General features: G+C 40.7%; 3 protein-coding genes across 4 annotated transcripts; all 3 read left to right on the top strand.

The window, feature by feature from the left end:
* Positions 1-2,012: 2,012 nt before the first annotated feature.
* LOC139191805 (3-hydroxy-3-methylglutaryl-coenzyme A reductase-like) lies at positions 2,013-2,982 on the top strand. Its single transcript, XM_070812826.1, has one exon. It carries the CDS (start codon positions 2,116-2,118, stop codon positions 2,980-2,982), a length of 867 nt encoding a protein of 288 aa, XP_070668927.1. The 5' UTR covers positions 2,013-2,115.
* On the top strand, positions 2,983-3,807 carry LOC139191806 (ankyrin repeat-containing protein ITN1-like). Its single transcript, XM_070812827.1, has one exon. The coding sequence runs from the start codon at positions 2,983-2,985 to the stop codon at positions 3,805-3,807; it is 825 nt and encodes a 274-aa protein (XP_070668928.1).
* An 11,621-nt stretch (positions 3,808-15,428) lies between these two features.
* Positions 15,429-21,791, top strand: LOC139192614 (PI-PLC X domain-containing protein At5g67130-like). 2 transcript variants are annotated; one of them, XM_070814902.1, is made up of 9 exons: positions 15,429-15,739; positions 15,851-15,952; positions 16,047-16,169; positions 16,283-16,420; positions 19,895-19,993; positions 20,369-20,672; positions 20,862-21,085; positions 21,324-21,410; positions 21,498-21,791. In XM_070814902.1, the coding sequence occupies exons 2-9, from the start codon at positions 15,872-15,874 to the stop codon at positions 21,678-21,680; spliced, it is 1,239 nt and encodes a 412-aa protein (XP_070671003.1). In that variant the 5' UTR covers positions 15,429-15,739; positions 15,851-15,871; the 3' UTR covers positions 21,681-21,791. The 2 variants fall into 2 exon arrangements, with proteins under 2 accessions (XP_070671003.1, XP_070671004.1); XM_070814903.1 differs by having other exon boundaries at positions 15,620-15,762.
* The last annotated feature ends 552 nt before the right edge of the window (positions 21,792-22,343 follow it).

Consider the following 22,343-nt stretch of genomic DNA (forward strand, 5'->3'; position numbering starts at 1 on the left):
TGGAAACCCACCAAGGAAGCGATGACGGTCAACACAGCTCCCGTCAAAATCTCCACACGAGGCAAGGCGATTCAAACCGAAGCTTTTCGTGATCAAGAGATGCGTAGACACACTTTGAAGGAGCTTGAGGAGAAGATTTATCCATTCCCCGACTCTGATGTAGTTGCCATGCTGGATGACCTGTTGGACAAGAAGGTGATCAGTTTGCCTGAGTGCAGACGGCCGGAAGAGATGAATCGTACCGACAACCCAAGATACTGTAAATTCCACCGCTTCATCAGTCATCCAACGGAAAAGTGCTTCGTACTGAAAGATCTCATCCTGAAGCTAGCACAACAAGGGGAAATCGAGCTTGACCTCGAAGACACGGTGGCGGCACACACTACTACTATCGTGTTTGAATCACTCGATCTTGTGCATCTCCGAAGCATGCATGATCATTCCCGTCAATGTTCAAGTCACATGGCACCTCCTACACAACCATCACCGGGGGCAAGCAACCAAGATGCATCTAGTGGTGATAAGAAATGGCGGACATCGGTGACCTACAAAAAAACGAGGAAGCCAAGACCACAAGCCACAAGGCCAAAAGAGGAGCCTAAACCCGCCCCTCGAACTTCAGTCTTCGAAAGACTGAATTATTCAAAACCTAGAATTGCAGCACTTGATCGCATCAGTGGTCGAGACCAAACTTCTGTCTTCAAAAGGCTTGAGACGCCAACACCGCAAAGATCAGTCTTTGAAAGGTTATCAAAGCCCAAGAAACAAAGCGGCACAGCTAGATCTCCTCCGCAACGGTCGGCTTTGGACAGACTTGAAGAAACTAAGAAGCCTTCTAGAAACAGGAAGACAACGCCAAAGGGAGAGAAGCTCGACAGTCTAGCAGGAAAAAACGATGTTCAAAGCTTGATTCCTTCAAAGATGAAGCGCCAAGCAACTTTGGAAGTCGACACAAAAGGACCACTGAAGGTAAGGAGGCGCACCATCATCTACACCGGCCAATCTTCACGGCAACAAACCCAAGAGGACCGCACTGAAGAGAAGGCCCGAGAAGACAAAGAAGACAAAATCCTGGAAGAAGACGTCACTTCCGGCTCTGTCAACTCAAAATCTTCACCTCAATCGCTGGGGGCATGCTCCAAAAACATGCCAGTCAAGCCGAGTGAAGTTGAAGGATGGACTTATGTCACTCCGAAGAAATTGCACAAAAAGCATATGTCTTCTCCACAAGCTCACAAATGGGAAAGGGGGCAAAACAACTCATGTTCACCTCTAGAACAATGTGAAAGTGTTGGAGATAATGAAACTTTGACGCGAAGATCATCCATCCCCATCACGATGTGTGACATCTTCCCAGAAGACTTCTTCAACTACTCAGTCAAGGCTCCTTGCTATGAAGATTGCGAGGAACGACTCTCTCAGATCGCTTGACGAACCAAAGCTCATTGTCCGCACGAGCCTAAACTGTAGGACACAAAGCTCCTGGTCTGCAAGAGTCTAAACTACAAGACACAAGGCTCCTCGCCTGCACGAGCCTAAAACTGCATGGCACAACGCTCCTGGTCTGCACGAGCATAAAAGGCAACACCAACGCTCCTTGCCTGCACGAGCTGAAACTGCAACACGGCACCAAATGCTCCTTGTCTGCACGAGTTGAAACTGCAAACGACACCAACACTCCTTGCCTGCATGAGTTAAAACTGCAAACGGCACAAAAAAAGAAAATACCAAAAAAATATATATGTATGTATTTGAACTACGTTACGACTTGATCTCTTCTTTGGAGGGGTACGTAGGCAGCTCGAATGTTCAATTTTTCGAGTTCAGTCACATCAAAAAAAAAAAAAGTGTTTTATTAAATAGAGTCAATTTTATTACAAAAAAAGGAAAAAATGAATACATATGTTATTATGTATTTACAAAAAAAAAAAAAAAAAAAAAAAAAAAAACAACAACAACAACAACAAAAATTATATATAATATATATTTTTATATAGCGGGCCTAGGTCCAGCTCTCACCAAGCTCACCAAATGCCATGGGCAGCCGGATACCACTGGCCCAAATCCAAGCCCAGCTCTCTTCTCTCTCTCCCTCGGACAGTCTGACGAGTGAGAATGGAAGGCAAATCGTACCAAAGGCTCCCGCGCGTCAAAATCTTCGAAATGCGTGACGACTACGTGAAGTTTGAGCTCCGCGACACTGACGCCAGCATCACCAACGCGCTTCGCCGCGTCACGATTGCCGAGGCCCCCACCGTCGCCATCACCCTCGTCGAGATCGAGATTAACTCCTCCGTCCTCAACGACGAGTTCATCGGCCCAACTACTCCCTCATCTTCATTTCCGAGTTCATCCGCAACTCCCCTTCTCGAATCGCCGCCGCCGCGTCCGCCTCAGCAGAAGAAAGACGAGCAGCTAATCTCTAAAGAAGACGAGGAGATCGTCGAGTCCGTGTTGTCCGGAATGACAGCGTCTTACGAGCTCGAATCAAAGCTCGGGGACTGCAAACGAGCCGCGGCGATCCGGCGCGAGGCGATGCAGAAAACGACGGGTCGTTCGCTGGAGGGCCTGCCGCTGGAGGGCTTCGATTATCAGTCGATGCTGGGACAGTGCTGTGAGAATCCGGTGGGGTATGTGCAGATCCCGGTAGGAGTCGCTGGACCGCTGTTGCTCGACGGAGAAGAGTACATGGTGCCAATGGCGACAACGGAGGGGTGCCTGGTGGCCAGCACCAATAGGGGATTCGAGGCAATTTACGCCTCAGAAGATGCCGAGAGTGTCCTCTTCAACGACTCGATGCCTCAGAGCTTCAAATTGTCTCCCAGCAGCCTCCACTTTCAGACTCTCTCTTTCTCTCTCTCATGGCGTCCCCAATTGAGCAAGCAGGTGACAAAGCGGCACAACGACACGGAGCTTCACTTGGCGGCTCAGCGCGCGGATCTAGCCGCCGTAAAGAAGATTCTCGGCGATATCGATTCGTAGATGGTGGGGACCGTAAGCGGTGCGGAGTTTGATACGGAGGTGGCTGAGGTCCGGGCGGCGGTGGTGAATGAGGTGAATGAGCTGGGAGAGACGGCTTTGTTCACGGCGGCGGATAAAGGGCACCTTGATGTGGTTAAGGAGCTGTTGAAGTATTCGAACAAGGAGACCGTTACGAAGAAGAACAGGTCCGGGTTCGACCCCTTGCATGCTGCTGCAAGTCAAGGACACCATGCCATTGTCCAGGTACTCCTAGATCATGATCCTGGGCTAAGCAAAACACTGGGCCTGGAAAATTCAACCCCACTTATATCCGCAGCCCATAAAGGGCATGCAGCGGTAGTTGATGGACTGTTGTCGAAGGATTCTACCTTGTTGGAAATTTCTAGATCAAACGGGAAGAATGCATTGCATCTAGCTGCAAGACAGGGGCATGCGGAGATTGTAAGGGCATTGCTTACAAAGGATCCACAATTGGCACGAAGAACTGACAAGAAAGGGCAAACTGCATTGCATATGGCTGCAAAAGATGAGCTATGCAGGGATGTATACAGCTTTGGGGAGATCATGCTGGGGATTCTAAGCCGCGGCAGGTTGATAAATTCTGGCGCAAGTATGCATAGCAAGTCAAGAGACGTTGTTCTGCGGGAAATCTACAACGAGAACGAAGCTGGTTCCAACATTTCACTGCAAGAAGAGGTAAAACTGGTAGTTAAGGTTGCTATGCTTTGCACCAGGAGTAGGCCATCCGATCGACCATCCATGGAAAGTGCATTGAAGCTTTTATCCGAGTCGAAAATCCAGATGAAAAAACAACCCAACTTTTGAAGCAGAAGGTGAAGGTCCCAGCAATATCAACCCGGAAGATTAACACAAAATGCTTTAATGGCATCAAAATTCAGGATACAAAATAACCGAGGCGGCATGTTAGGCAGTCCTCAGTCAGGCATAGCTGGGATGACAGGAGGCAGACAGATACATTTGGGATCCGCTGGTTTCTCCTGGTCGTCGTCTTCTACTCCAAAACCAACAGCGAATGGTCCGATAATATACAGAATCTGATGGGTTCGGCAACTCCGAGTCAGTGCCAGAAGCCTATTTCTCCATCGCCCACTTCGTCGTCCTCCGTGGCGTCTCCGGCGTCCTCCACGTACTCCGAGCAGTCGCTCACGGAGGCCGCGACGGCCATTTCTGAAGGGAAATCTCAGGCCGCTGCAGAAATCCTCGCCCGGATGATTGCGACACAGGTCCCGGATTCGAGACCCAATTCAGAACAAAGGCTTCTGGAGTTCCTGGGTTTAGCTTTGAAGTCCCGGGTCGGCCCGATTGATAATTCGCCGCCGGCAAACGAGTTTTTTGGGCAGGAGCATAGTGGGTCGATTCAGTTGCTTTACGAGTTATCTCCGTGTTTCAAACTCGGGTTTATGGCTGCTAATCTTGCAATCCTTGAAGAGACCTTGACGGACCAACCAGCGACCAATAAGGTTCATGTGATTGACTTCGACATCGGGCATGGCTGTCAGTACATGCTCCTTTTCCAAGCACTCTCAACGCGTGTGATTCTGTACTGTGAGTCTCCAGAGTAGCTACTACTGGCTTCCATGCTCCGCTCAGGTGGAGGGTCTTGGGTTCGAAGGTTGGTGTGCTTCTCATGCTCAGCAACATTTGATTCGGCCTCAACATCATCAGCAACGTCAGCATCAGCAGCGTGATTCTCGACTCCGAGCTCGGCTTCATCCCTGCAAATTCCCCATCCCGTCATCCAAATTTATACAAAAAAAATAATAATAAAAAAATATATGGTGGAACACTGCACCATGATTAAAGAAAAAAAAAATATATATATATATAAAATAAAATAATAAAAATACATGGTGCGTCTGGCACCATATGCAAAAAAAGGGGGATGATGGAACAAAGTGCGTCTGGCACCGTGTGAAAAAATGGGGTGCATCTGGCACCATAATTAAAGGCAAAATATATATAAAAAAATAAAAAAAGATCTTTGGTGCCTCTGGCACCATGTGACAAAAGAAAAAGAAAAAAAAAAAAAAAAAAAAAAAAAAAGGAGATGGTTGTACAGCGCCAAAAGAAAAAGAAATAATATATATAGATATATATATATATATGTGTACATAATATATATAGCAAAAAAAAAAAAAATTGCATTGAGAGAAATAAAGTCCATTTTATTTATTTTTTCTGGAAATTTTACATAAATTTGCATTATACATACCTTAAAAAATAAATAAATAAATAAAAAATCAAATCAAATCAAATTTACAAGAGGGGATCTTCAAGGACGATCAGGTGACGCCTCACCACTCGGCGGAGCTCCAGGAAGAGTAGGTGCCGGAGGTTGACTGTTTGAAGCCTCAGCAGTCCGCAGAGCCTCAGAAGACGAAGGCAAATGCTGCTGGAACAAACCCACAAACCTCTGATGATCAAGTAAAATCTGACCATCAGATTCCTGCATCTGGTCAATCTTCCTCTTCATGTTTGTCGCATAGCTATGTGCGAGCTTATGCAACTGTTTGTTCTCCTGCTTGAGCCCTCTAATCTCCTGTTTGAGACTCATCACTTCAGCCGCCAATGATTCAACTTGACGGGTTCGAGCAAATAGGCGTTGGGCCATATTAGACACAGAACCTGCACACTGCACACTGAGAGCCAGAGAATCCTTAACAGCCAACTCATCAGACCGTTTGGAAAGTAATCTGTTATCTCTGGGAGTGACAAGGTTCCGGGCCACCACCGCAGCGGTCATATCATTCTTCACCACTGAATCCCCAACGGTAAGAGGACCAGTGGGGGATATGAAGGATGGGCGCCATATGTTATCTGGAGAAGAAGGGACTGCCTCTTCACCAAGATTCAAGTCAAAACGACGGTCGGAGGGTCCAGACATTTTCAAAGTATTGAAGGAAGAAGAAAACGGACAAATCAAGATCTTAGAAGTGCAAGAAGGGAGTTTTCACAAGCGTAAATTCAAGTGTGCTTTGAAACAAACTGCATGCCTCTATAAAGAAAAATCAGCACTCGACGGGATTTCAGAGATCGAAGAGGCAAGCTCAGAATTCGAAGAGGCCATTCAAAAATCGAAGAGGCAAGCTCAGAAATCGGAGAAGCATCTTGCTTTTCCAGACGCGTCGGCACCCATCACACGCAAACTCAGCTTTGCGGAAATCACGGGTAATTTGTCGAAGCGTCGATCCTAGATATCGAAGAGGCGCCAGTCTTTTTCAGCCGCGTCATCACCTGTCATATGCACACTCAACTTTGCGCAAATCACGGGCAATTTGTCGAAGATTTTCGATGAAGGAGAAAGCACGTGAAGTTTACTGTTCAATCACGCGTTAGTTGCCGACACGAGTGAAAGAATAGTACCTCTACAGGTATTAAGGGATATCCTATAACTGTCCACCTTCACCTTCCATAGCAAGGCAGACATACAGAGCCTTTCTTCATCTCCAAAAATGCTTTCCCAACGAAACCTCTCGAGTCATTCAGTGTTCCTTATTCCTTGGGGTACCTCTGTAAGCCAATAACTTCAAAGCAAAAGTATCTCATATCACCAGGGTAGAAAGCAAGAGTATCTCATATCATGCGTTCTCCCTGTCGTTTCCTTTGTCCTTGTTCCTACCTACAAAGACAAGGATAAAGAAAACAATATGCCGGAACTTCCACTCAAACTCGGGTAAGGAACCGACTGCTTGGAACCCTTCCCTGATTGCCTGCCTAGCACTGCTCTCGAGTACTCGTCTCCCACTGCTGCTGTACTTCCATAGAAGTTGTCACATCTGTCTGGAGAACAGATAAGGCAAGTGAAAATGATACCTTGCAGCATGTGGAGACAACGTGCTGAAGAAACAAGCAGAGAAGAATGCGGCCTGCACAGTCAACTCAGCAGAAGGAGTCCGAACTGAGGAACTCGAGAAGCTGCCACATCTGCCTGAAGAAACAAGCAGAGAAGAATGCAGCATGCACAGTCAACTCAGCAGAAAGAGTTTGATATGAAGAACTCGAGAAGATGCTGCATCTGCCTGAGGACGGTGAACTTATTTTGACCCTCAAATTCTTGGGTCGGCTTACTAGGCGTTGTGAGCTGCACATGCCGATTCACCACCCTTGAATCGAATCCTTAAAGATCAAGTCACCAACTGGAAGAAAAGCCCATCAATCTTGAAGATCATACCGCTGACCAAACTGCTCAGGTGTGAATTAGAAAGATTGAACAAAGAAACAGGTTGTCACATTTACCTCGTGCCTGCTTGCCATGTGTTCGAGTCAACATTCAAGAATCAAGCCTCAACGGCCCTTGAAGAAGTTTCCAGCCAACTTCAAGATCAAGCTTCGACGGCCCTTGAAGAAATCACAAGTCCGATTCAAGATCAAGTGTCCACCACTCTTGAATCAAAAACCTAGTTCAAGAATAAGCTGTGGAAAATCAACAATTGGAGGAATCCAGAAAATCCTTCAACCCAGTTCAAGATCAAAGCTGTGGAAAGTCAACAAGCGCAACAAAACACGTGCCGATTCACCCACTACCAAAGCCAAAGATCATCTACCACATGAAGCTCCTTGTGGTCCAATTTCAACCTTCAAGATCAAGCCTTGACGGCCCTTGAAGAAATTTCAAATAAAAGTTCAAGAACAAGCCTCAACGGCCCTTGAAGAAATCTCCAGCCCAATTCAAGATCAAGCCTCGACGGCCCTTGGATCGACATCTACAGTAAGGGACTTCAAAACGCATCTCCTACACGTGACAAGCACATGTATACGACGTGCCTTGAAGTGGGGGCATTTGTAGACATCGAAATTTCGGTAAATAAATGTTGACCGATAAATTAAAGTGTCAACGCTCATGTATTACATAAATTTTACACGTAGCGTGCGACTCAACGAAAATTGAAATAAGTTGGAAAAGTCATCAAATAGGACACATGTCAACACCTGGCAGAAACGACTTATTTCATCTGGAATATTATATTCAAAATTAGGCCTTGGAAAATTCTATAAATAGAAGCCAATTTCATTCATTTGGGAACCAATTCATATTACACCTTGAAGCTCTGAAGCTCTGAAACTCCGAAGCTCTCAAGCATCCAGGTTCCCGAAGAATCAAGAAAGCCTTCTTCGTTCTTCGTTCATCGTTCTTTCAAGATCAAGCCCCGACGGCCCTTGAAGAAAGTGTTCTTCGTTCATCGTTCACCCAAGATCAAGCCCCAACGGCCATTTGGATCAACAACGTCGACAAATCCACACATCCAACCGTTCTTCAAGATCAAGCCCAAAAGCCCTTGGAGATCCGTTCGTCACCGTTCTTCAAGATCAAGCCCAAAAGCCCTTGAAGATCTGTTCATCACTGTTCTTCAAGATCAAGCCCAAAAGCCCTTGGAGATCCGTTTGTCACTGTTCTTCAAAGATCAAGCCCAAAAGCCCCTTTGAAGATCCACTCAAATCCACCTTCAAAGATCAAGCCCACGGCCCTTTGAAGAAACTTCCAACAGTTCATCCAAGATCAAGCCTCGACGGCCCTTGGATCAACGAAATATCCACAAATCAACACCTTACAGAGATCGAATCAGAGGATCAAAATAGAGAGAGATTGTAACCCAAAATCATCAAAATACAAATATTTGTTTGTGCACGTTGTTCTTGTCTCTTTTGTTTCAGGAATTTTCCGTGTTCACAATCATATTTAAGCAAGTAAGAGTTGATTCTTCATACCAAGCTCTAGGAGCATGTTTCAAACTATACAAGGCTTTTATGAGTTTAAACACTTTGTGTTCATAACCTGGAATAATGAATCTCTCAAATTGATCCACATAAACTTCTTCATTTAGTACTCCATTCAAGAAAGCTGATTTAACAGCAAGTTGATATAATTTCCAATTCGGGTTTTTATCACAAGTAGTCCCTGAAATTAACCCATGCCATCAAGATGGTCCCTGAAAATAAAAAAATCAATCAATGTAGTCCTTGAATATGGGTGTTGCAAATCAATGTGATTTTTTCATTAAAATTTGGTCAAAGCTTGCTGATTTGGCACATATGTGGACCCACAGGTCTATTAAATATTGCCACATGGATAAATTATTAAAAACTTTATAAAATTTTAATTTAAAATCATTTAAAATGATTAAGTAAAAAAATTAAAAGTTGTTGAACAAAAACAGTTAAAGCTGCATCTACTTTCACGATGAGGAAGACTCAATTCATGCAAGGAGAAAGAGCCACGGGCAGGCTAGAGGCAGAGGAGACCATTTGGAATGACCGACCAGAGGACTTCATCCAAGCTTGTCTAAAAAATTATTTGTTCTTAGGTTGTCTTGCTATCTCAAAATTGGGATCAGGGGTTGCGATGGGGAACTGGTGGTTGTGTTTGGCTTGGTGTCGATCAGAGGTTAGGATGAGTTGGCGATTAGGCTGAAAGGAAGCAGGTTGAGGTGGGTTGGTACGGTCAGGTGAGGAGGGAAAGGGTCGACGATTCGACAGTGATGGGGAAAGATTGACAACAACGATGTCAAGGTAGGGTGGGGGTAGAGAATATGGTGGCTTGGGGTAGTAAATTAAGAAACCCAGGTCCTGATGGCGGTGTGAGCAGAGAAGGGTTGTCATGGTCAACGTGTTTGAAGAAGACGATGGAGATTGCAGACGATGAGGTTTGAGAATTAAAGTTACATCTGAATGTTTAATTTAATTAGATAAGGATTGAGGACTAAAGCTGCATCTAATTTTTTTGGTTCAATAGCTTTTAATTTTTAATTTCATTTTAAATTTAGTTTTAATGATTTTAAATTAGTTTTGATAAAGTTTTTAATAATTTATTCATGTGGCAATATTTAATAGACTTGTTGGTCCACATATGTGTCAAATCAACATACTAATAGAAATTTGGGTTAATTACATAGTAACCCCTCAGGTTTGAGGTCTATTACAACCTCATATAACATCTTTAAAACATTTAACTTTCATACATCACATACTATTTTATTTCAAAATAGTACCTCAGTTACATTTTCCATTTATTCATCCATTAAGCGCTGATGTGGCTGCCACATTTGTGCCACGTGGCAAATTTTTTTTTTTTTAACTTGAATCTTCTCAACCCAAAATAAAAAATTAAAAAAATTAAAAAACTGAAAAACTCACACCCATAAACTTCCCTGCAACCCCTCATTCTCAAATCCCATAAACCCTATTATAAAAAATAAAAAAAACTGAAAACCCAGTACCCATTCCCCCGACCACCTCCCCTCCCTTTTTTCTTCCCACTCTTTTCACCTCCCCTCCGGTGTGATATAATCGGGATTGCTACAATAATCAAAACCCAGAGCAAGAAAAATCCAATTTCTCATCTATTTTGGAATTCAAATCCCAAAAAGCTTGAAAATTTACGAAATTGATGACATATAGGATCTTACCAGAAGAAGTCTTGGCTGAGTATGAACTCCCGGTTGACGAAACTGGGGTCAACGTCGGTTCCTAAATGAGCGGAGGAGGGAAGGCTGTCGTCGGCAGCTCCAGCTTCGAGAAGGTTGTGGAAGCGAAAGGGGTTCGATGATGACGTGGAAAACACCGATTGGTGGGTTCGAAACTTTTGGGATTTCAAATCACGAGAGTGGGTCTCTGGGGAGAGAGAAGGGAGGGGAGGTGGACGTGAGGGTGGGGTGGGTTTTTGGATGGGAGGGGAGGTGAAGAGAGTGGAGGAGAAGGAGGTGGTGGGGGGAATGGGTACTGGGTTTTCAGTTTTTTTTTAATATTTATTTATTTATTTAATTTTTTTTTTTTTTGGGTTTGTGGGATCTGAGGATAAGGGGTTGCGAGGAAGTTTATGGGTGTGAGTTTTTCAGTTTTTTTTTTTTTTTTTTTTTTGTTGGTTGAGAAGATTCAAGATTTTTTTTTGCCACGTGGCACACATTTGGCAGCCACGTCAACGCTTAACAGATCAATGGATGAAAAATGTAACGGATGTATTATTTTGAAATAAAATAGTATGTGAGGTATGAAAGTGAAATGTTTTAAAGATGTTGTATGGGGTTGTAATAGACCTCAAACCTGAGAGGCTACTATGTAATTTACCCTAGAAATTTTGACGGAATTCTAACAAAAGGACCACATTAATTTGCAACACCCATAGTTAGGGACTACATTGATTGATTATCATTTTCAGGGACCATCTTTATGGTATGGTTAGTATTCTAAAAATTGGCCTAGGTGGCGCCTAGGCGCTGGGCTTCCGTGGTGATTTTGGGCAAAACGTTCAATAAAACGGAGAAGGTTTAGGCGGCCGACTAGCTGGCGCTAGGCAACACTAGGCGATGCTAGGCGACATGGTAGGCGGTTCTTCGTCTCTTTGCTCTATGTCTGTGCAAACTGCAAACCCAGAATATCTAGATGTTTCTCGCCATGTTGCATCTCAGATTTGACCAGTACTGCAAACACACGACTTTTTTGCATGAAAACAGAAAGGTGCGGTGATGGACAGAGGGAGATGTGCGGTGGTGGATAGAGATAGACGAAGGGATTGAGTGAGTTGTTTTAATTTGGAGGGATAGATGGAGATATTTTCGATGTTTGATTTGTGGTTTTTTCAAGAAAGAAGAAGATGGAGAGATAGAAACGGAGAAGACGAGGTAAAAGAGAGATAACTGTATCAATTTTAAAAGAAACGGTGAAGACGAGGAAAGAAGAAGCAAAGAAATTGGGAAAGTGGAAAAGTTTGAAAAGATGCTTAGTTTGGCGTGAACTCCACCAACCTTTTCATAAAATAAAAGGATAAAAAATAATTACCCACTATCCCTTAATAAATAAATTATATAAATTATTTAGATAATATTTTATTATTTGTTCTTTTTAAAACAACACTATATTACACTCTTGCAATATATTATTTTATTATTTTTCTTTCTATGATCAGAATAAAATCAGCCTATATTATTGTAGACATCGAAATTTCGGTAAATAAATGTTGACCGATAAATCAAAGTTTCAACGCTCATGTATTACATAAATTTTACACGTAGCGTGTGTCTAAACAAAAAATCGAAATAAGTTGGAAAAATCATCAAACAGGACACGTGTCAACACCTGGCAGAAACGACTTATTTCATCTGGAATATTATATTCAAAATTAGGCCTTGGAAATTTCTATAAATAGAAGGCTAATTCATTCATTTAAGGGAACCAATTCATATTACACCTTGAAGCTCTGAAGCTCTGAAACTCCGAAGCTCTCAAGCATCCAGGTTCCCGAAGAATCAAGAAAGCCTTCTTCGTTCTTCGTTCTTCGTTCTTCGTTCTTCGTTCATCGTTCTTCCAAGATCAAGCCCCAACGGCCCTTTGGATCAACAATCATCCACCAATTCAAGATCAAGCCCCGACGGCCCTTAAAGAAAGTGTTCTTCGTTCTTCGTTCATCGTTCTTCTAAGATCAAGCCCCGACGGCCCCTTGGATCAACAACATCAACAAATCCACACGTCCAACCGTTCTTCAAGATCAAGCCCAAAAGCCCTTGGAGATCCGTTCATCACTATTCTTCAAAGATCAAGCCCAAAAGCCCCTTTGAAAATCCGCTCAAATCCACCTTCAAGATCAAGTCCACGGCCCTTGAAGAACGTTCATCCTTAGATCAAGCCCAACGGCCCTTTGGATCAATCACACATCCACAAATACACACCTTACGGAGATCGAATCAGAGGATCAAAATAGAGAGAGATTGTAACCCAAAATCATCAAACACAAATATTTGTTTGTGCACGTTGTTCTTGTCTCTTTCGTTTCAGGAATTTTCCGTGTTCACAATTATACTCTTATGTTAGATATGTATATATTTTTTTAAATAACGTATTCCTCAATATTTAATCATCTACTATAAAATAAATTTAACTAATTTATATGGTATATAATATATTTATTCCAAGATATACAAAAATAATTTTTTGTAAGTGTCAATATGTACATATTTACAAGATATACAAGAAATTTACCTAAATCTGCCTAGACCCCGCCTAGCCGCCTAGGCACTAGGCGTCAGCGCGCCGCCCGACTAGCGCCTAGCATTTTTTTTAGAACCTTGGGTATGGTTCAATTTCAGAGACTACTTGTGATGAAAACCCTTTCCAACTTTTCTGAGCTACAAATGCAATAAGTGTCCTTGTAGTGTCCAGTCTAGCAACATGATCAAATGTCTCATTGTAATCCACTCCTGGCTTTTGAGAGTAAACCTTGGCAACCAACCTTGCTCTATACTTTTGTATAGTGCCATCCAAGTTCAGTTTGAAATCACATTTGACTGTTAGTCTATCAACCAGTTCCCATTTTTTTCTTCTCAATCATTTCAATTTCTACATCCATGGCTTTCTTTCAAGCTTGATCAATGGCAACATCTTCATATTTCTTTGGTTTAATTATACTGAGATTACACCTTGTATATAGATCACTCAATGATCTTAATTTCCCTAGAGTGGTATTTGAAGAACGGGGTTTTCCAAATTCAGTCACAAGGTCTTGAAAAATAGTTATTTGAGGAATACTCCCTTCTAATACTGGTGATCTTGCATTCATGCTGCATTTAACATTTTGAAATTAATTGGCATTCTCATTTAATTGCAGGCTTATTGGAAATGACATTGACTTCTCACTTTCAGTTTCCCAACTCTATATAGCATTTTTATCAAATAGAACAATTATGGAAAGTATAATCTTCTTGGTGTCAAGAACAAATAGTCCATACCCTTTTTTCAGTCTTTCCATATCCCACAAAGATTCCCCTGATTAAGCATTCATCTAGTTTGTGTCTCAGTTGTCCAAGAATGTGACTATAACAAACACATCTAAAAACTTTGAGATGCTTGACGCCTGGTTCCTTCCAACTGAAAGCTTCAAATGGAGTTTTGTCCTTCATTGTCTTTGTAGGACATCTATTGAGCAAATAGATTGCTGTGTTGACAACTTCACTCCAAAGGTAATAAGGCAACTTCACTCCAAAGGTAATAAGGCAACTTCTTTTCATGCAACATACTTGTTAACGCTCAAAACTTGCATGTTAACAAAATAAAATAATAAGTACTTGTAGGGCTTTTGGTACGAAAGTAAAGCAAATTAAACTCAGAGATATAAGTGGTTCACCCTTTAAAAATTGGCTACATCCACTGCGATGCTAGGATTTATATTGATATCAAGATTGAAAATAGCACTCGGTTATCCAATCTCGTTGACTCGAGCATCATTATGACTGCCTTTATATGTTTTATCCTAAGCATCCCTGTCACTTAAAGTTATATGTCTGCCTAGGTGCTTGCGGCGGTCGTAGTCCTTCTTGCACTCTCTAGTTAGCTAGGTTTAAGGACGATCGGTCGTTGAGCTCGGGCTTTTCCTCTTTTAAGCCCCTTAGGCCTTGGGCTTTTATTTCTCTTATTGGGCTTCTTGGTTTCCATTCTTGGTTGGCTCCACTGTTTGGGCCTAAAAGTGCCCAGCGTTACAAGTCCCCGAACTCCGTGGTCAAAGGTCCTTTCTTAAGCAGGGAGTTAGTTGTAATGGTTGGTCGGCTTGTTGGGTTGAGCTTGGGTGTTTCCGACCCTTTGCTTGCTGGCCGGTCGACTTTATCACATATGCCCTTCAATTAGATTAGTGGTCAGGAGACGTTTTAGGTGCCCGAGACTTGCGTTAACTATGGCAAACAGGTGTGGCCTCGTGCACTGTAGTGTGACATTTTCAATAGGTTGGATACTTGTTTGTAATGTTTAAAAATGTTAAGACCAATTTAAAATGACATTAAAAGGTTGGACAACTTTAGATAATTAATCATTATTTTTTTCAAATAATATCATTATCTATATTATTAAGAGAACACACCTTGTCAACCTTTTTGCCCACTTTTTCCAATTTTGCCCCTTATATTTAATACACAAAGTTGAGATGAGGAGGGCAAAATAGTAATTTTGTACATTTTGACAAAATGACAATCATATCCCCTTTTTCCTATTTTGCCCTCACTTTTGATGCACAATATTTACATAAGGGGGGCAAAATAGTAATTTTGTATCAAAATATTTACATAAGATAAAAATATGCACTTATTAAGAGAAATTGTCTCACCATCATTTTTTCATACAGTTAAGTGAAATCATGATGTTTTTTTAATAGTTTGAATGAATTAAAGCAATTGCGCTTGAAGAGAACGTGGAAGGAGGTGGACGGTTGTTCACACACACACAGTGTGCTCTTTGCTAATATATAGGAAAGAGAAAAAGCAAAGAAATGAAAGATGCTAAGTGACAAAAGAGCTCCGCACCTAACGCATGCCGACGCGTTTCCTCCCGACCTGTTACCCCCAAACAACCCGTCACATTTCCACCTTCCATGCTCTTTTCCTCTTGTTATCTCCCCAATCCGCGTTCCTGTTCCCCTAATTCCCATTCCCATTCCCATGTGTTGTAAAATTGTGGAAATTGTTTGTAATGTAGCAGCTTCAGGAAATGTCCGTCCAAACAAAAACATCCCCACAATCCAGCATATATCCCAACCCCACACCTTCCTCAGGAAAGAGAGCGAAATTAAAACCCCAACTGCCACTATCTCTTCCAAGTACTTCTCATTTTCTCTTATTTATTTGTTATTTAAAATAATTCTCATCTCACTCTCCCACTCTCTCTCTATCTCCCCCTACTCCCCCTCTCTCTCTCGATAACCTTTACCTTGATATTGCTATAAAAACAAAGAACAAAAAAGCAGAGAGAAGCCTGGGAATTTGAGGTAAAAAAAGCTTCCTCCTTTGGGTAACATTCTCAAAATCTCTCTTTCCTTTGTTGCAAACCCATAAACCCTTTTTACCCTTTTCTTCTGCTTGTTACTTCACCATTGCAGGGTTCCAGGGAATATCAAAAGATGGCAACTTTATTAAATAATCTCCAGCTTCAAGCTCTCTTCATTGCAGTTTGCTTATTTTCTTCCTTCTTCTGCCTCAAGGTTTATTTATTTATTTACCGCATTTAATTAGCTCGCATTATCTTCAATTCTGAATATAAATTAATTTTCTGGGTTTTTCCTAAATGGCAAACAGATCGGAGAGACGTGTTCGAAAGATCGCGACTGCGACGCCGGTTCGAGCTGCCAAACATGCGCTGCAAATGGCAACACCCGACCCAGATGCACCCGGATTCAACCCACGAGTCCCACATCAAGGGTCATCATTTTTTCCTTAATTAATTACGTAATTAAACATTTGTTTGGTTTTAGTGTTGTTAATTAATTTGCAAATGGTGATTAGTTAATAATAATTAATGATGGTAATTGAAGGTGAAAGGTCTACCATTCAATCGGTATTCATGGCTAACCACCCATAACGCATTCTCTCAAGCTGGAGTCAGGTCCTCCACCGGTTCCTTAATTATTGCTCCCATGAACCAGAACGATACCGTTGCCAACCAACTCAAAGTAAGTTTCTTTTCTTCAAGTATTCTCTACCCTGCATTTTTACCCTTTTTTGGTTTTTTGTTTTTTGTTTTTTGTTTTTTGTTTTTGGTGTATATATATTTTTTTTCTTTTTCGATAATAATTACACTGTATTTATCTGAATTACCTATAAATGATTAAATTTTGGTGTAAAAATAAAGAGTCAACGGCTCTAACTAATTTGACTAAATTAAGCGGGAATTGTGTTCTTGCATGCCAAGCGGTGAGGTGGGCTGGTGTGTAATCGAACGGTAGTCAAAGGAGGGAGCGACATACTCTTTTTGACCTTTAAGCACTCATCTCAACTTTTGACCGTATGATTGAGTAAATTGGAAAAAAAAATTAGAAATTAACATGGATGTGTGGATGGTAAAAATAGATATATAGATAGCATAATCTTAGTCAAATCATGGACATGTTTGTGGTAGCAAAAATCTGTCGTCTTCAGTCTTGACAAATTTGTACCTACAAAACAATCAACACATTTGATCAAAGACCAAGGCCTCATGAGCCCATGAGGTTGGGGGTTTAGCCAATGGATCTCTGATACCTAAGTCAGTATCTCTGAAAGAGTGAGTGTTTAGGGCTTTGTATGCGTAGCAAAAAGCTTACCAAAATTTGATGGAGATTGAGGTATTCGTAGGAAGAGTGGTCGACCATGGGGTAGGGAGTAGCCCTACACATGGCGGCATCATATTGGCCAAGATGTGTCATTCATTGGATGAATGAGAAAAAAATATTCCCAATATATTAATTAGGAAAAAATATTTTGGGATAATGGTAGAAGTATCATTAATTGATTGTGATAGGTATTATTTATTTGATGGAGTTGATCTTTGACTTTTTCATGTCACGAGTAGGGGAGCTCTGAGCAATCGTAGTTAACTGCTTGAACACCCATTTAATGAGAACAATCTTATATTCTTTGAAATTAAATCTATGTGTCTCCTCCAAGATTTTTGTTATTATTTTTTGCTCCACAATATTGACCAGGCAACTGTTTGATTTTCTAGGTTATCCTTCCTTTGTATCTTCACTTATTTCATGGTTTGACAAAAACAATATATGTCTGATGACGTGGCAATTTGCTAGATCATTGATGTGGTCAAGCTGGCTCATGTTCAACTCTGTGTGTGTTGTTGTTGACAGTATCAATCCATGTAAATAAATATATATAAAAAAAAAAATATGTGCCTATAAAAAATGGGAACTTTAATGAAAAGCATCTGGTACTGTTCATTTTAACGAAAAACCACATTTTTACACTAAAAAGTCAATCATGGTACTATTCACTTTACTCTTTATTTTGTCCTTATCATTAAAACTCAAAACTTTCAAGCCCTTTTCATTAGTTTTCTTATAAAAAATTGGGTCACACTTAATATTATAAAAAAATATGTGTCTAACTAATTTGACTAAATTAAGCGGGAGTTGTGTTCTTGCATGCCAAGCGGTGTGGTGGGGCTGGTGTGTAATCAAACGGTAGTCAAAGGAGGGAGCGACTTACTCTTTTTGACCTTTAAGCACCCATCTCAACTTTTGACCGTCTGATTAAGTAAATTGAAAGAAAAAAAATTAAAAATTAACAGGGATGTGTGGACAGTAAAAATAGATATATAAATAGCATCATCCTAGTCAAATCATGGATATGTTTGTGGTAGCAAAAATTTGCCATCTTCAGTCTTGACGAATTTGTACATACAAAACAATCAACACCTTTAATCAAAGACCAAGGCCTCATGAGCCCATCAGGTTGGGGGTTTAGCTAATGAATCTCTGATACCTAAGTTAGTATCTCTGAAAAAAGTGAGTGTTTAGGATTTTTGTATGCGTAGCAAAAAGCTTACCAAAATTTGGTGGAGATTGAGGTATTCGTAGGAAGAGTGGTTGACCATAGGGTAGGGAGTAGACCTACACATAGCGGCATCATATTGGCCAAGATGTGTCATTCATTGGATGAATGAGAAAAAAAAATATTCCCAATATATTAATTAGGAAAAAATATATTGGGATAATGGTAGAAGTATCATTAATTGATTGTGATAGGTATTACTTATTTGATGGAGTTGATCTTTGACTTTTTCATGTCACGAGTAGGGAAGCTTTGAGTAATCGTAGTTAGCTGCTTGAACACCCGTTTAATGAGGACAATTTTATATTCTTTGAAATTAAATCTACGTGTCACCTCTAGGATTTTTGTTATTATTTTTTGCTCCACAACTTTTTGATTTTCTAGGTTATCCTTCCTTTATATCTTTACTTATTTCATGGTTTGACAAAAACTATATATGTCTGATGACGTGGAAATTTGCTAGATCATTGATGTGGTCAAGCTGGCTCATGTTCAACTCTTGGTGTGTGTTGTTGTTGACAGTATCAATCCATATAAATAAATATAAAATAAAATAAAATATGTGCCTATAAAAAATTGGGTCACACTTCATATTGTTAATTGATTTTATGGTGAAACCTCAACTTCTACATGGCATTAGAATAGGTTGTCATGTGAAACCCAATGACCACATATGCTCCATGTCACCTAATTTGTGTTGTTAGCGTGCTAGGCTTAAAAATTCGCCACACGTAAGGACGAGTGTTGAGAGTATCAATCTCACATTGGAGAAGGAATAGACCTTGCATGTGCTTATAAATTATCAGGCTACTCATATTGCCAATTAATTTTATGATAGAACCTCAACTTCTTCGGTTGTGTTGGCATAAAGACTTTCCAGTAAAGTATTTTGAACTCAAAGAATCCATCGTATATTTGGATATCTGACCGTTTAAATCTGGCATATACATGAACTAGAAATAAACCTCAAGCACCAAGCCTACCAAAATTTACTAGAAAGGAAAAGAGAAGAGTACAAACGAGTGGACATGTAGCCAAAACATCGAAGAAAAAATTGTTACAATAAAGGTTGAAACAGCCTATATGAAACGATAGTTAGACATGCCCAACCAATCACGAAGACAGAAAAAAGAAATAAGAGTGGGACAGGAATCCCACCAAGAAAAACTAGAGCTAATAGCACCATAGTTTGCTAAAGCATACTTGATTACCCGCACGGAAAATAGGAGAAACTTTAAATGACACAAGTCGAAGTCGCTCCAAAATAATTTTGTCAACCACCCGAAGTTGCCAAGGGACCAGATTAGGAGAACTAAAGAAATGAAGGGCTAACTTCGAATTTGTTTCAATCCAAACAATATACCAAGCATGAAGCCAAGCCAACTCAATTGATTTGATGATCGCTAAGACTTCGGCATGTAGAGCACTAGGAACATTCAGAATAGAACTGAAAGCCCCAATCACACACCCTTGTTAATCACGAAAAACACTGTCACAGCCAGTCCTACAAGAATCTCCCTCACAAACACCATCCGTATTAATTTAAACTTGTTTCAACTGGCCTGCTAAAGATCCTTTATGTGTTTTATGTTGTTGAATGGTAGAATGGCGTCCGAGGGTTTATGCTGGATATGTATGACTTCAACAATGACATCTGGTTATGTCACTCGTCTGGTGGCAAATGTTACAACTTCACTGCATTTGTAAGTGCTTCAAATTATGCTTTTGCCAAATTGAATTTGAATTAAAGGAAAAACATCATGCTTAAATATTTCTGTCCGTTTGGGATTGCTTGTGGAAAGGCTAAAAGTTCTTTCTGACAACCAAAAGCACTTCTTACTGCGTTTTATAGAAACAGTTAGAGGTGCTTCTGGGTCTTAGAAACGTTTTTGGAGAAGCAACTATCATATTCTTCTTCAGGATGATTTTTAATAAAATTCAGCATGTTTTGAACGAGCAGAAGTTTCCCGCAGATGCAATCCCAAATGAGCCTTTACTCGCTTTACTTTATAGTTTTAAAGGTTGAAAAGTAAATTGCTGCTCTTGATTTTGCTTGTGTGGACCAATTTTATCCGCAGCAACCTGCTATTAACACACTGAGAGAAATTAAAGCCTTTTTGGAAGCCAACCCCTCAGAGATTGTCACCATTTTTATTGAAGATTATGTGGAATCTCCATCGGGCCTGACAAAGGTCTTTGAGGGAGCTGGCCTAAAAAACTTTTGGTTCCCAATTGCTCGGATGCCAAAGAACGGGGAAGATTGGCCAACTGTCGATGATATGGTCCAGAATAATCAGCGGTTGGTGGTCTTCACCTCTAAGAGAGCTAAGGAGGCGTCAGAGGGAATTGCTTACGAGTGGAACTATGTCGTGGAAAATCAATGTGAGTCCTACATTTTCAAACGTTTCAAGATGTCAAGCACTTCACCAGATTGTTAGTTTAATATTTGCTCCTGAGTTTTCCTGAATTTTGTATGTGTAGTATGTGACATATCATTCTATTAATGCACGTGTAAAAATTAATTCCTGTCTGAAGATTTTCCTTAATTTTGTTTGTGTACTATATTCTCAGATGGAAGTGGAGGAATTATACCTGGTTCATGTCCAAATCGTGCTGAATCATCTCCCATGAACACAAAATCTAGATCATTAGTTCTCGTGAACTTCTTTCGTGATCTTCCAAATGCATCAGCATCTTGCATGGACAATTCAGCTCCCTTACTAAGCGCGTCGAAAACTTGCTATGAAGCAGCCGGGAAACGGTGGCCGAACTTCATTGCTGTTGATTATTATGAGGTATATAGTGAGACATTTCCGTTGAAAACTCCTGGAAACGGTGTCAAGTAGATAAAAGGTCCCCTTTTCTCCTTCGGCACTCCTCTTATTTGTCCTTAGTTTTCCTGCGGTTTGTTCAATTCAATGGCTAGAGAAAAATGGAGTGCAAGGGGAGAAAAAGAGAGTACGAAAATTACTTTCATAAAAAGCTCAAATTTGCATGCATTTGCCTAAACCTATTTTGGTTTCTGTGTTGAAGAAAAGTGATGGTGGGGGAGCTTCAGAAGCAGTGGATGAAGCCAATGGCCATCTGACATGTGGTTGTGACAGAATCACTTACTGCAAGGTTCGCAAAATTTACCATCAGAACTTTGTAACTTGTCAAACAAGGCAAATATGAAATTCATCTTAGTTTCCAATCTTTTATGAGCAGGTCAACGGTGGTAACGTTACATTTGGTTCATGCGACGTCCCAAAACTTGCTCCGCCGCCACCTGCCGCCGCCATCACATCCGCTCTACCAAGTCCCAGTAACTTCGCTTCTCAGGGACAATCAGTCCACTTGCTTTGGTTGTCTGGAACAATTTTGGCTACAATTCTCTCAATTCGGGTATAATTTGTTATCTACTTTTGATTGCTACCCTCCCTTGTAATTTGTAAACCACACGATGCATTTTTTTGGGAGAAAAAAATTGATGCCTCCATTATTTTGGGGTCTTGAGGTAAATATCTATTCAATATTGTAACAAGTTAATATACTTTGTACAGTCAGTTTCTCTTCGTCCCTTTTATTTTCTGAATTTTGCCATAACCAGAAAAGAGTCTCTGTAGGTTCTTTTCTTTTTATTCTTTTTAGCGGGAAGTTTCTTTTAAGTTGAAATAAGTGAAAACTTGGAATCTTACACTATGTTTGGATGAAGAAATTTAAAATTACCAAGGAATTTTAAAATGACGGAAATTGAATTGACGGGATTTTATTTTCTAGAATTTATTAATTTTCTTGTTTGGTTAGCCTAAAAGAACAATGGAATTGAATACGAAATTTTTTTATTTTTAAGCTCTAAATCATAGAAATTGGGAAATGACATCTATGTACATGAAATTTAAACTTGGGAATTAGAGGTCCCAAATTCCAAGTTCTTTTTCATGCGGAAATTCTAAATTTCTATGTTTATAAATCCAAACAAGATAATGCGTGCATGTCAATTTACAAATTCTGACTTTTATCCAAATTCCAAATTTATTTCCCTCATCCAAACATAGTGTTAGGTCGTAGGAA

This window comes from Malus domestica, chromosome 15, assembly GCF_042453785.1.
Source record: "Malus domestica chromosome 15, GDT2T_hap1".
Taxonomy (NCBI): domain Eukaryota; kingdom Viridiplantae; phylum Streptophyta; class Magnoliopsida; order Rosales; family Rosaceae; genus Malus; species Malus domestica.